This window comes from Medicago sativa, chromosome 2, assembly GCF_051527215.1.
Source record: "Medicago sativa cultivar Bolivia chromosome 2, Bolivia_mono, whole genome shotgun sequence".
In the NCBI taxonomy this organism is placed as follows: Eukaryota; Viridiplantae; Streptophyta; class Magnoliopsida; order Fabales; family Fabaceae; genus Medicago; species Medicago sativa.
In genome coordinates, this window is record NC_140750.1 from 80529806 (window position 1) to 80544966 (window position 15161).

The 15161-nt window shown below is 33.0% G+C and overlaps 1 protein-coding gene across 1 annotated transcript; it reads left to right on the top strand.

Annotated features, from left to right (window-relative positions):
- Positions 1 to 9019: 9019 nt before the first annotated feature.
- On the top strand, positions 9020 to 12790 carry LOC146951313 (protein NRT1/ PTR FAMILY 1.2-like). Its single transcript, XM_085747271.1, has 4 exons — positions 9020 to 9197; positions 9429 to 9646; positions 10428 to 10981; positions 11439 to 12790. Exons 1-4 carry the CDS (start codon positions 9080 to 9082, stop codon positions 12475 to 12477), a joined length of 1929 nt encoding a protein of 642 aa, XP_085603397.1. The 5' UTR covers positions 9020 to 9079; the 3' UTR covers positions 12478 to 12790.
- The last annotated feature ends 2371 nt before the right edge of the window (positions 12791 to 15161 follow it).

Below are 15161 nucleotides of genomic sequence, written 5' to 3' on the forward strand. Positions count from 1 at the left end.
CGTTCATATGATAGGCACGTTTAGGTCCCCGTAGTAAACTAGTTCCTAATTTGACTAGTTTCTGAGGGGATAGTTCGTCCGGATGACTTCCCTCCGGGAACCCGATCTGAGAAATTCAAGTTTCTGCATCCTTTTAGATCTGAGAAGCTCATTTCGAACGGTTGGATCGGTTGTGCCTGTTGCCGTTCATATGATAGGCATGTTTAGGTCCTCGTAGTAAACTAGTTCCTAATTTGATTAGTTTCTGAGGGGATAATTCGTCCGGACAACTTGCCTCCGGGAACCCGATCTGAGAAATTCAAGTTTCTGCATCCTTTTAGGTCTGAGAAGGTCATTTTGAATGGTTGGATCGGTTGTACCTGTTGTCGTTCATATGAAAGGCACGTTTAGGTCCGCGTAGTAAACTAGTTCCTAAATTGACTAGTTTCTGAGGGGATAGTTCGTCCGGATGACTTGCCTCCGGGAACCCGATCTGAGAAATTCAAGTTTCTGCATCCTTTTAGGTCTGAGAAGTTCATTTTGAACGGTTGGATCGGTTGTACCTATTGTCGTTCATATGAAAGGCACGTTTCGGTCCGCGTAGTAAACTAGTTTCTAAATTGACTAGTTTCTGAGGGGATAGTTCGTCCGGATGACTTGCCTCCGGGAATCCGATCTGAGAAATTCAAGTTTTTGCATCCTTTTAGGTCTGAGAAGTTCATTTTGAACGGTTGGATCAGTTGTACCTGTTTCCGCTCATATGATAGGCACGTTTAGAGCCCGTTTTGTTATAGTTTTTTTTTAAGAAAAAAATCTTCTTGTGACACTCAAAGCCCGTTTGTTATATTATATTTTTTAAAAGTATTGCATCAGTTTGTTACAGTATTTTTAAATATCAAAATAATCTAAAAAAAAATTCAAATGAAAAGTTGTTAAGAGGAGCTTCTCAAATAATATATTTTTTTTTAGAGGAGAGAGGAAATATGGATCAAAAGATTGAACCAATTTTGTAACAAAAAATCGCTTATAATTTTTTTTTTTAGAGGAGTGAGGAAATATGGATCAAAAGATTGAACCAATTTTATAACAAAACATCGGATCGCTGAAATTCGAGTTTGTATTTTGTCCTTAGTTCGCTTAGGTTTTATTCAATGGTCAAATTAATTAAATAGAAGAATTTCTTAGTTGGACACAACTCCAAATCAAAAAATTTAGACACATAAAAATTAATTATATGTGTGTCAACTTAAATTTTATTTAAACGTAAAATTTGGTCTACATAGAAACCCATAATAAAACGAATTAAATCATTTTGACATAAAATGAATTCATTTTATTTGTCGACTAGGAATTCAAAATTAATTCAATGTAAACCAAATATAATTCATTTTATTTCTCTCAATAGCTATCAAATTTCTAAAAACGAGTAAGACAAAGCCTGAGAAATTCAAAATGAGTCTTGGCCACGCTATGTAGTAAAAATTATTATTATTATTATTATTATTATTATTATTATTATTATTATTATATTGCACAAGAAAATAGGAAAAATAACAATGAGAAAGTATTAAACATCATTATTTCTCAAAACTTGTAACAACAATTAAATAAAATTAAAATCCGCAAAAATCATTAGTTCATGCTTGGTACAATTGGTGATATAGTCGCTGGTTTTATTGCATTGCATTATAGGTCGCTGGTTCTGCATTATAGATCGGTGGTTCGAATCTTGGTTGTATTATAGATCGGTGGTTCGAATCTTGGTTGTAGAATCTTGTATGGTGGTTCGAATCTTGGTTGTAGAATCTTGTATATTATAGGTCGCTGGTTCGAATCTTGGTTGTACTATTTTGATTTTTTTTGCCATTATAGATCGGTGGTTCGAATCTTGGTTGTAGAATCTTGTATATTATAGGTCGCTGGTTCGAATCTTGGTTGTCGCTGGTTCGAATCTTGGTTGTACTATTTTGATTTTTTTTGCCAATTTTTTTTATTACTCATCTTCTTCGCCCGCGATTTTAAAACGGGTTGTTTCGACCCATGATATGACCTGACCAGATCTCGTTCGAGACACAATGAAATTCAACTATTTTTACGTAGTTTTGATCGGATTTGAATGGGAAGGAGAAATCACATACATATTTTACAAATCCACAAGTTGATCGCAGTTAATTTTTTTTTTAAGGTTCTTTCAAAAACAAACATGGTTTAAATCTTTGATTTTTTATGGAAGTTACATCATTTCACACAGTAATTTCGAGAAATAATTATTCGCACAAGAGAAGTCTCACTCAAACTGTAAAACAAAAAAATGGAGTATGCGAAAAACTAATTCTCAGAACGGTGGAGGTATTTTTGACGGCGGACGACGGTGACGAACTGAAAGGGTGTGGATTGAAGGGAGTATGATGACAAACAGTCTGACTGTTTTTAAAATGGTGGACATATGTTTGACGGCGGAAACCTGCCGGACAGTGGTGGCGCGGCGTGTAACGCCCGTCTTAATTATTTACTTAATTTAATGAGGATTTATATATTTATATATATATATATATATATATATATATATATATATATATATGATTTAAGAATTTAAATAGTTTGCATGATTTATAGATAAATTATGTGATTTTATAGATTGATGTGAAGTATATTGATGTTGTGAAGTTGTTATGATTTGTGTGACTTATTTTATTATTAAATAAAATAAGTTATGAGAAATAAAATAAAAATATTAAAGATTGGGCTGCGTGGTGAGATGAGCAATTAGTAGTGAGAAGAGTAAAAAGGAGAGATAAATAGACAGACATAAGTTAGGAAAAGTAGTACGTACGTTTTTGGAGAAAAAGGGAGAAAAGTCAGAAAGAGAGAAGAACAAAAGGAGGGCTGCGATTCTGCTATTATCAGGTAAGGGTGAGACTAATTTCCAATATCATTAAGGGTATAATTCTATAGGATGAATTTAGCATGATTAGGTTAAGTTTTGGTGAGAAATGAGAATTAGGTTTAGGATCAATTTTGATGAATGAATCAAGAACAGATGTTAGATTGATGCAAAATTAGTGTACAGACCTTAGATATGACTTAAGATGATAATTAGATGCTATTTGGATGAAGGAATCATGAATATAGGTGAAAAGTTGTGATTTTTAGGTTTCTGGCCGTACTGACATTCATCGCTCGCATCTACGAGCAAGAACACTCGCAACGGCGAGCTAGAACCCAGAGCTCGCATCTGCGAGCAATGCAACTCGCAACTGCGAGCGACCTGTAAGCTCGCAACTGCGAGCAGAATAACTCGCCACTGCGAGTAAGGACTTAGGAACCCAGAATGCACGCTTTGCTCGCCATTGCGAGCAGAGTTACTCGCCACTGCGAGTTAGGCTGTTAGTTGCCCAAAATTGTCCCGATGCGATCCCTTCGCACGTGTAGTCTTGAGTTGACCTTAGAATTAAGTAAGAGAGCTGTTTAGGATGTTTTTATAGACCCTGCAGTCTGTTCAGGTGACTGAGGTTAGAAGTGTGGTTGCATGAATGTTATAATGATGCTTTATGGTATTTATGTTGATGTAATTCATACCTTAGATGATGTTAACGCATTCAAATGTTATTAAATGTTGTATCTTGTTGCTGTTCCCTGCTTTTGACTGTTAGTGTCTTGAAGTTGCATGAGTCGGTCTATGTTGTAGAATTCAAGGAGTGGTCCATGATTATGAGTCGTATGAGTTGTTTATGTTGTTGTCTAAGTTGTTGGAAGTTGAGTTCATTGCATACTCATTAAAGTTGGGGGCTTTAGGCCCGGCAGCCTTTGTGCTCATTAAAGTTGGGGGCTTTAGGCCCGGCAGCCTTTGTGCTCATTAAAGTTGGGGGCTTTAGGCCCGGCAGCCTTGTGCTCATTAAAGTTGGGGGCTTTAGGCCCGACGGCCATTGTGCGCATTAAAGTTGGGGGCTTTAGGCCCGGCGGCCATTGTGCTCATTAAAGTTGGGGGCTTTAGGCCCGACAGCCTTTGTGCTCATTAAAGTTGGGGGCTTTAGGCCCGGCAGCCTTTGTGCTCACACGTTGAAGAGCCTATTATGCTCATTTTGTTGTTGAATGGTACCACATGCATTTGCATATCAAGAAGTTTCATGTTGTTTAAGCTGTCAAGTTGTTGTTGAGTTGATAGAGTTGCATGGTCAAAGATGAGTTGTGTTGTCAAGTTGTTGTTGAGTTGATAGAGTTGCATGGTCAAAGATGAGTCGTGTCGTCAAATTGAGTGTTAAGTTGATTATGATTTGCGATGAAAATTAGTAATGGTATTTGATGATTGTATTTGTTATGAAATGAAAAATATGCTAATTGTTAATTGTTGATATGTTATTAATGTTTAAGTTGTTAAAATGCATTTTATTAGATTATATGCTTAATGTATTGATTATGAAATCTCACCCCTTCTGCGTATATGTTGCCTCGACCGTGGGTAATGTGCAGGTATTAAAGATTAGAGGCGTTTTGAGTGGACTCTCAGTTGGTGTCTAGGTGCTCTGATACGTAACGGGATGGGGGCTTGCTTTTACTTCTGTTCCTTACGTGTCTCTTTTATGAACTAATTTATGAGATTTTCAATAAGGCCTGCGTGCCAAGACTTTTAATTGTTGAACTATTTTCCGCTGCAACAGTTTAAGATTTTTCATGATGTTGAATTCGAAGGATAATTATTATTATCTGTTTTGAGATGTTAAAGTAGTGTGTAGCATTCCGTTATGAATTAAATACTCTGATTTTAAATGAAATTTTTATGTTGGGAAAACGGGGTGTTACACGGCGAGATAAAGACGGTGGAGTTTGGCAGTGAAATGGGAAATGAATATATCTCACTCTACTAGTTCAAAAAATAAAATAAAATCTGACTTATGGAGTTATGGTGTCTGAGATTTGATCTAGTGGAAAATTATTGTCATCAGTGACTCTTTCACTCACCATGTTCTACATAGAAAAAGGGCAACTGGTTCTTCTGGTAGAATGGATTGGAAGGATCTTGGTGAAGTTTTTATTTTTTTTTTATTTTTTTTCAAGACAAGTAAACACAAGCATGGAGTTGAAGCCTCCTGGTATTTTGCTTTTGGGACGAGCACATGAAAAAGATGAAGAACATAGTACAATTAATTATTTAAAGTTAAAATTTGTTCAATAGAAGAGATTAATTATGCATGGGGTAAATGTATAATAATCAAAACTATCGTGGCAGGTCCATAATAATATTAAATAAAACAATTGAGGTGAATGTCATAATCTCACATAAACCTGTAAACTGGTCATAACAGGTATTTTTATTTATTTTCATTTTTGTGCACCATACCAAAGAAGATTGATTTGTGTAGGCTAAGTGCCACCATAAAAATAAGAGAATTACTTTTCCCACCGTATGACCTTTCTCCTGCACCCTGTAAAATTTCCAAAAATGCCCTTGTGCAATCCGGATTTTAAAATCCGGATTCATGTTTATTATTTAGGATTTTATAATCCGAACAATTCTTATGTATCATCAGTCATCAGACTCTCTCACATTTCAGCAATTTTGAGTTTTGCTTTTAAAAACAACAAAAAAATTAAGTAAAAAAAATGCTAAAAACCTGTCAAATAAAATCATAAAAATACCACCAAAAAATTCTAAAAATCAAATAAAACTAATGCAAATTTTTTCGAATTTTTCTGAGAATATGAAAAATAAAAAAAAATAAAAAATAGGTCTAAACGATGGAATTTTGGATTTTGAGGGGCGGAGTCCCGTAATTTTTAATTTTTTCTGATTTTCTGGGGAAGTTTCGGAGCAATCCGATCAAGTTGCCCGATAACCCGATTTTTTTACTAAGAACAGGTAACAATGACCCAAAACAGAAGGATGAGAGTTAGGAAGATTAATATTGTCCCTAAAATGAATATCCATGTTACAAACATGTTTATAATTTGTGCTGATACAGTTCGGATTATATAATCCGAACTGTTTTTCACTTGAAAAATGGGGTTTAGGGGGTGTTCGGATTATATAATCCGGAAATTCATGTAACACACCCTATTTTTTGAAGTTTCCGGATTACAAAATCCGGAAAAATCCGTAACTCATTTTTTCACCCTTTAACAAAAGAAAACACCATTCCGGATTATATAATCCGGAAACTCAAGGACATTTTTGGAAAAAATAGGGCGCGCGAGGAAACATACAGAGTGGGAAAAGTAAATCTCTAAAAATAAAGGGATAGAATTCGAAGTCAAATTAAACTTTGACACATTGTGACAATTGATCCTATATGTGCATGAGTGTGTGAGTGCGCATGTGTGCTGAACGACCATAACCTTCATCAATTTGATTAGTGTTCCATTTTAAAACTTTGACAATGACATGCCTTCACGTATGTAGATGTTGGTAGTTTGTATCAAAGTTGTTTGGAGTTTTGCATTGTTTAGGTTCTCAACCTGTTGGATGTATAAATGTATTTGGATACCCTTATCTTTAATTATATTTTTTCGATGAGACCCAAACTAATTTAACATGATATCGAAGTCGGGTTGGTAGAATAGTAGCTTGATATTAGCCATTGTTTTCTTGTTGAACATGATTGAGTAAGTAATATGAAGACTCTTCCACTAAAGCATTATCTTGAAAGATCCTAAATCAAATTGATTTTTTTTATTAGACCAAAATGATCTTAAACATGCTTTTAATATTTTTAGGAAGATTTATTTTTAGGTTGTAACAGTTTGATTTGGATCGATTTTCAGTCAAAAAATGTCGCTCTCATGTTCAATTTGATTTAATTTTTACTGTTTTTTAAAAATGAAATTAAACCATACTAACCAGTTTAATTCGATTTGCTTCGGTTCTGTTAATCTGTTTTGTGCCACTAAATTACAACTTTTATTTACTAAATTTTGATGCAAAATATTTAAACTCAGAATTGGCACTTAGGCTCTAAAATCAAGGCACAAAACAAGTATAATGTAACTTACTCCAAATATTTTTCCAAAATTTTCATAACATCCAATCACGATAGAAATTAAATATCAAGTTTAATTAGAATTCAGGGTCAATACCCTTTTCATTTCTCAAAGAGATTGAGAACCCAATTTATGAGAGCGAAATAGACACACGTGAGATATTGATAAGACTCGCTTTTAACAATATTTAAAAAAATATGTCCTACAATATTTCACTTGTGTTTATACATTTCTTTAAGAAATAGGGAAAAATTCATCTCGAACAATCTACATTTTGTGTCCAAAAGATTCTAAATCATCCATTTCATGTTTTAAAAGTTCAAAAAATTGTTTTTTTCAATAAAGATTCTGAAAACACAAGTCAACAATAACTTTGTTTCTTTACTAAAAAAAACAATAACTTTGTTTTAAACAACCGTTAACAAATAACTTGTAAGTTTTGAAAACACAAGTTAACAATAACTTTGTTTCAGACAACAGTTAGCAATAACTTATAAAAAACAAATAATTTATGATGACAAGGAAAAAGGTGCAGATGCAAATCAACATCATTCCATGAATGTAAGGTGTGAAACCAAGTTGAGAGATTTGAGAAATTGGCAAACAACAATTGTAGGCGGGACGGTAGTGATGGTCTACCACTTACTCATCAAGTCAAAATTTCACATTATTTTATATTACTGTAATATTTTAGACATTTATCAAAGAAATAATTGCATGTAAAGCATAACTCAACTGACAATACCGAAATTGTAAAGTGAATGCCTTTACTCAGATTTGAACCCAGAATTTTACAGTATATGTGAGTTTAAGTGCTCTTTATCACTTCATCTACATATACAAATAAAAAAGGTTTAATTTACATATATTATCAATCAATCACATAGTCACATAATTCACAATTCGTGTTGGTACCCAATACATTTCCCGTTACGCGATAGGAGAAGAATTTAGTATGTATTGGTTCATAGTACCAGTACTATCTTGATTAAATATAACAAGCTACTTCAATATTGCAAAAAATTAGAAAAATTTTAGTAGCCCTCTGCATGAAACTAGTGTCCACTTTCCAAAGTATTTTTTTTTATATTCACTTTTTTTATGGTGTTATTTTGCAAGAGACATTCTCTTTCTCCAAGCTTTAAATAGGTTTTTCCGCAAAATATATTGGCTACAACTGATGTTTTTCTTTCTCTTTTATCTCCTACTCAATCTCTTTTTCATCTTTCTTTAATCATCACTCGTTTGTCTCGGTTCGTCAGTTTTCATTAAACAAGAGAATTTGTGCGAATCAATTCGCAAAAGTACCACAACGCAAATACCAATTTGAAGTTCACATCATGTTAAGAAAATTATGTGACTATGATCAATCATAACCATTTATAATTAAAACAGTTTAACTCTAATCATAACTACTTCTAATGTCACAAATACAGACAATTGTAATTTGTTTACCGTGTATCAAAGTTAAATTAAAAAATAAAATGTAAAATCTTTTACATGACAAAGCATAAGAAATTTTAACTTTTTTCCACTTGCAAAGACTATGGTTACCAAATAAGTCTAAGTATACACCTACATGCATCATGTGAACATGTTGAGTGGGTCAAGATATTAAGAAATGATATTTGTACAACTATTTTGGTACAACTTTTGTACAACTTTCTCTCTTATACTCACATTATGTTTTTATTCTCTCTCTTCCTTTTTCTCTCTCTATTGTTTTTGATCAATGAGAAGAGAGAACAACAAAGTTGTCTCAATAGTTGTACCAAAATGGTTGTCAAAATATCACTACTCCAATGATTGAATGATATTATGTGGTCCTTTAATGAGTTTGTAACTTCTATACAAATTTTATTAATAAAGAACCTTTTTGATGATAATAGGACACACATAGAGACAGTGCATTACAGATATGCATTTTTAGCAAATGCATTCACACCACATGAACACGCAAAAACGTTTGCAATTCGCAAGCATCGACATCATTTCACACCCAACTTCAATCAAAATGCATGGACATTGCTACTTTAAATAAACACTTCACTCTTCTTGTCTTTCCATCTTCCTTTTACATATATAGGATAGAAAGATCTTGGTAGTGACATAACAATAATAAAACATGGACAAGGAACTTCAACTTTGTTCTGTTGATGATGATGAAATGGTTCCTCAACAAAACATCTCTCAACAACCTCAAAGACGCAGGGGTGGTCTTATCACCATGCCTTTCATCATTGGTCCGTTATCTATCTATCTGTCTGTCTGTCTATATATTATGCATCACACTATTAAACTACCGAGTCATCCTCGATCTCTCTGACTCAGCAGAGATGGAGGATGACTTAGGTGTTGTTACTAGTGTAATCATGAACGAGATCTTTACTAGTTATACTTATACTTGGTCATTCACATTAAAGAGAATATTTGGATTGAATTTTGTTGTATAATATATGGTTTTATTGTTGTAGCTAATGAGGCACTTGCAAGGATGGCAAGTTTGGGACTATTGCCCAACATGATATTGTATTTCATGGGAAGTTACAGGCTTCATCTTGCCAAAGCTACTCAGATTCTTCTCTTATCCTCTGCAGCCAGCAATTTCACACCTGTGGTTGGTGCTTTCATTGCAGATTCTTATCTGGGTCGTTTCCTAGGTGTTGGATTAGGTTCATTTGTCAGTTTCCTGGTATGTCTAGATATTCATTTTTCCTCTACTTTGTTTCTTTCTTACTCCATTGTGTTTTTCTTATCTTTGGAGTTTAATGAATATGCATATGATTCAGTTCAATTGTTTCCTACTAGGTACTTTTGTTCAACAATGATAGATTGTAGCTTTTTGAGTAAATTATTATTTTTAGGTGGGGGTGAGGTTGAGATTTTCTGAAAGAGAAGGAAAAGTTGATAATTTTGTTTCTGATATGATTACAACAATACAATAGAAAAGTTGATAATTATTAATGTATGTATGTATGTATGTATGTATGTATGTATGAGATTCTGTTAAAAGTCTAATAGTATTCCTTTTTTATGATTGAAAATTGGATGTTGAGATGGTGATATATTCCCTTGTATGAAAAAGAAAGAATTACAAAAAGGGATAAAATTCCATCAAATCTTGGTAGGTATATTCAATCAATGTTCTGAAATTAGTTCTGTAATGAGAAAAGTGTGTAATAATGCCTCTCTTTATTTTTTTTTGGATATGATTAAATGCAATACAATGGAAAAGTTTATCTGATAAAGTATGAGATTCTGTTCAAGTCTCATCTGATTCCTTGTTATGATTCAAAATCAAGATGTTGATATAGTGATAGATTCCCTTGTATGAAAAAGGTAGAATCATAAAAAGGAAAAAGTTCCATAAAATTTGGTAGGCATATTCAATTTAATTCAATCAATATTCTGAGCCGAAATTAGTGCTGTAATGAGAAAAGTTGGTAACAACGCCTTTTTGTTTTTTGTTATAGGGAATGGGAATGTTGTGGTTAACAGCCATGATCCCAGCGGCACGGCCGCCTCCGTGCAACCATCCAACAAAAGGCTGTAAATCAGCAACAACAGGTCAAATGGCAATGTTACTCTCTGCCTTTGGTCTCATGTCAATAGGAAATGGTGGTCTTTCATGTTCCATTGCATTTGGTGCAGACCAAGTGAATAGAAAAGATAATCCCAATAACCATAGGGTTTTGGAAATATTCTTCAGTTGGTATTATGCTTTCACAACTATTTCTATCATAATAGCTCTCACTGTAATTGTATATATCCAAGATCATTGTGGTTGGAAAATTGGTTTTGGTGTTCCAGCAGCACTCATGCTTTTATCTACTATCTGTTTCTTTCTTGCTTCTCCTCTTTATGTCAAGATCACAAAAAGAACCAGCTTGATTACTGGTTTTGCACAAGTCACTATTGCTGCTTATAAGAACAGAAAACTTCAATTACCACCTAAGCACTCGCCTCAAATTTACCATCACAAAAAGGACTCAGATCTTGATCTTGTTATTCCAACTGATAAACTAAGGTATATAGAATTAAATTACCATCATTTTAGCTTTTGTATGTTCTGTATATGTGGATTGAATCAGTTGTGTTATTTGAACAAATACACTTTTGACAATTTTTGTCACAATAACCTAAGTGGTTATCGCTGTTTTAATAGGTTGATAATTACGTTAAGTAGATGATGCCGATACTCATTAACCATTAATGTAACTTCATTAATCACAAATTTGGGAGTGATTTACCGCAGTTTTTAGAGGTTCAAATTTACATGTACTTTAAGCCCTGATACGTCTAAATTTGTGGTTGATGATGTTATTGGTGGTTCATGAGTTCCGAACTTGGTATATCCATTAACCATCTATTGAGCGTAATTGACGAATAATTTGAACCGCATTAAACAATCTAAATTTGGTTGTACAAAAATCATTTCTCAGATTAAACGTTTGATTTCATCAGCTAATTCTTTTCATTTTCAGGTTTCTGAACAAAGCTTGTGTTATTAAGGATCATGAACAAGATATAGCCGCTGATGGTTCAGCAATAAATCCTTGGAGACTCTGCACAGTAGATCAAGTTGAAGAACTAAAAGCCCTTGTTAGAGTTATTCCATTATGGTCTACAGGGATCATGATGTCTCTTAACATTGGTGGATCATTTGGATTGCTGCAAGCTAAATCCTTAAACAGACATATCACCTCAAACTTTGAAGTACCAGCAGCATCTTTTAGTGTTATCATGGTAGGTTCAATATTTATATGGATAGTACTCTACGACCGCGTTCTTATTCCTCTAGCATCAAAGCTAAGAGGGAAACCAGTTAGGATCAGTCCAAAGATAAGAATGGGAATTGGGTTGTTTTTAAATTTTCTCCACTTGGTAACTGCAGCAGCTTTTGAGAGTATAAGGAGAAAAAAAGCAATTCAGGAAGGATATTTAAATGATACTCATGCAGTGTTGAAAATGTCTGCATTGTGGCTTGCACCTCAACTTTGTTTGGGTGGTATAAGCGAAGCATTCAATGCTATTGGTCAAAATGAATTCTATTACAAAGAGTTTCCGAGGACTATGTCTAGTATTTCTGCTTCCCTTTGTGGATTGGGAATGGCTGCAGGAAACTTGGTATCTTCTTTTGTATTCAACACTATAGAAAACGTTACTTCGAGAGGAGGAAAAGAAGGGTGGATTTCTGATAATATTAACAAGGGTCGTTACGACAGGTACTATATGGTTATAGCTGGAGTTAGTGCTCTTAATTTGCTGTATTTTTTAGTTTGCAGTTGGGCTTATGGACCTACAGTTGATCAAGTATCTAAGGTGAGTGACGAAAATGATTCAAAGGAGGAAGATTCAACAGAATTCAAGAATGTGAATGCACTATTTGATGATAAGGTTAGTGATGAAACTAGTTCAAATGCGAAAGAGTTAACTGAATTCAAGAATGGTGGTCAGGTTGAGAAAGTAGTCAAGATTAGTGAAGAAAATGGATCAAATGAGGAAGAGTCAACCAAGTATTAATGAGGTTGATTCATATAGAGATGTTGAAGTCACATAAATGTATGGTTAGTATATATGTTGAATTCTAGTCAGCTTGTTAGATTATAGAGCAAAAGTCCTTAATAGGAAATGATCATAATTCACACTCAAATTGGATATCCATATATTCCTTTATCCTGTTTGTTTTGATGAGTATTAGTTACAGATATGTGTAGGCTATATAAATTTAAAATTTGCTTATGCATACCCTTTTTGATAGAGAAATACGAGTATTATTTAAACAACCAAAACTTGCCAACTTATTTGAAAATCGAATGAAAATACATCATTTATAATTCTAACTATTGATTTAACTTGAAGAGAGAAAAAACAATAAAAAGACGAAATCGTATTTATACGGTATATAAATACGTTGTTGGCCAACTTGTCCAAATAACATTTCTCTTTATAATAACAAGACACCAAAGTAGGCTTGTCATCTTCTATCCTGTTAAACCTGTTTTATCCAAGAGTCCTATAAAACCAGTTAAAATCCCAAAAAGTAAAATGCAATGAACTTTATTGTATATACTCTTCGTTCCTAAATGGCAATGGTTTGGTATAGATTCTTTTTATGACATTGAAAGTTTGCACCATTCTATAGAATATGTAACTAAGTGCATTAAGCGTAAATCAAATTACTTAGATGTATATTTATTTATAACTCATAATAAATTTTATAAAACAAATGATTTAGTGCTAAATTGTGTACATTGAATTTGGTGAAAAAGCCAGTTCAACCTAATGACCATTGACTAACATTAGCACATTGAACTCAAGACTAGATACAAATATTTTTGAATTTAACCTTTATTATCAGCATGAGAAAATAATTACAATAATTGGACAAAGAAAGAAAGAAATAGTGTGAGTATAATAATAGGTAAAACAAAATCAATACATCATTGGTTTATAAAACGACATATATGGCAAAAAAAAAATAGCTCGACTTATATTGTGGGATGGAGAGAATAAAAATTACATAAAATAGTAACATTATTACCATTGACAGGTTATAATTGTTGTGTTATTTATTAATGTTTTTTTACAATCATGTTATTATTTATTAATTAACTAAAAGTATATACTCATTTCCTCTTATTTTAATTGTCACTTTAACATATTTTTTGTCTCAAAATAATTATCACTTTATAATATAATAAAGCATTTATTATGTTTTTTCACTAATATACCTTTATTTATTGAATTTCACTCTACTTAACTACTCTACTAACTACAATTAATAAAAATCTTTTAGTAAATTGAGATTAATTTCATCATTAAAATCAACACATCTAAAACCGTGTACAACCTTTAAAAGACAATTATAATAAGACGGGGAATAGTAAATAAACCATGCCTTCAAAATAATAAATTATTAATGTGTTACTTTTTCCAAGGTCAATACCTAAGACATGTTACCGATCTTTTCCATTTTCCATATCTCCATTTATTCTCTTCATTAGTATAATTTGGGATGAATAAAAAAAGATTTAGACTCATTTAATGTCGTATTCAGAGACTAAAAATTGAGTGTCTTTGGGGTGAGATTTCAAGGGTAGATGTGAAGCTTGGAGAACCAAAAGAGGAGGCTCTTGTAAAAGGGTTGATGTCTTTTGGAGAGAGATTCATGAGGTTCATAAACATAAGAGAGGAGAGTCTTTGTGAGCAACTTGAGTGAATCTTGGGAAACCAAAGTCTAAAGGTTGGTTTCTTTTGGGGTTAGATTCTAGAGTTGGGAAACAATCAAAAAACATTGGATAGTAAAATCATTGAGTCTCTTGGCCAAATGAAGAGATTTGGTGAAATGGTAGAAATTATGATTGCTCTTGGAGAGTTTGTTGAAGCTAATTTCTTGTAACTTTTTTGTATCTCTTTGTAAAGAATGCTTTAATAGTGAAGTGAAGAGATCTCTCTCCTTCACATGTTGGTCATTGTTGGGCCGAACTGTGTTAACAAATCCATGGTGCGTTGTTCTCTATTTTCTACTCTCTTTATCTAGTTGTTCTTTGGTTCGATTGTGATTTTGCTTACATGGGATTGCTAGGTTAGATGTACACCTTTTATTGGTGATTACGATAGTTTTGATTATTAGTTGTCATTAATATTTGCTTCACGCATCTAAATTTATTGGTGTGATTTTGAGTCCCGATTTCAGAACAAACTATTTTTAATCATATGTTAAGTATAAAATATTCACTAAATTCGACGATGACTCTAGTCTCTCCTCTCAACTAGGTCTTTTTTTATTGTGGTGGCCGAGGTTTGAACATCAGACCTTGCATATATTATGCATTGTTTTTACCAATTAAGTTAAGCTCACGAGGACTCAACTAGGTCTTTTAACTACAGAGATTAAACTCAAGTTTCTTAAAGCGATGCGAGTATAATTCACTCAAACCAATGTAATGGTATACTATTTGATATAATAATATTATTTAAAAAAAAAAAACGTATTCATGATGCTTTTATTATGCCTAAAAAAATTTATATCATAAAATTATATTAGACGACATGTAAAAATAATGAAAATTAAATATTTGTTTAACATGAGTGTGTAGTTCTTACGTAAAGAACTATTTGTGTATCATTCCGCAATTTTCAACAAGATTCATCTAGTTTCCTCAAAAATACAAAAGGTTATGGTGACTTTTTGTAAACTCTTC

Excerpts from the sequence above, each read along its gene's own strand:
- LOC146951313 (XM_085747271.1), top strand. The coding sequence starts at position 9,080 with ATGGACAAGGAACTTCAACTTTGTTCTGTTGATGATGATGAAATGGTT. Across the intron at positions 9,647-10,427 it reads GTTCATTTGTCAGTTTCCTG|GGAATGGGAATGTTGTGGTT; the intron begins GTATGTCTAGAT and ends TTTTTGTTATAG. Across the intron at positions 10,982-11,438 it reads ATTCCAACTGATAAACTAAG|GTTTCTGAACAAAGCTTGTG; the intron begins GTATATAGAATT and ends TTTCATTTTCAG.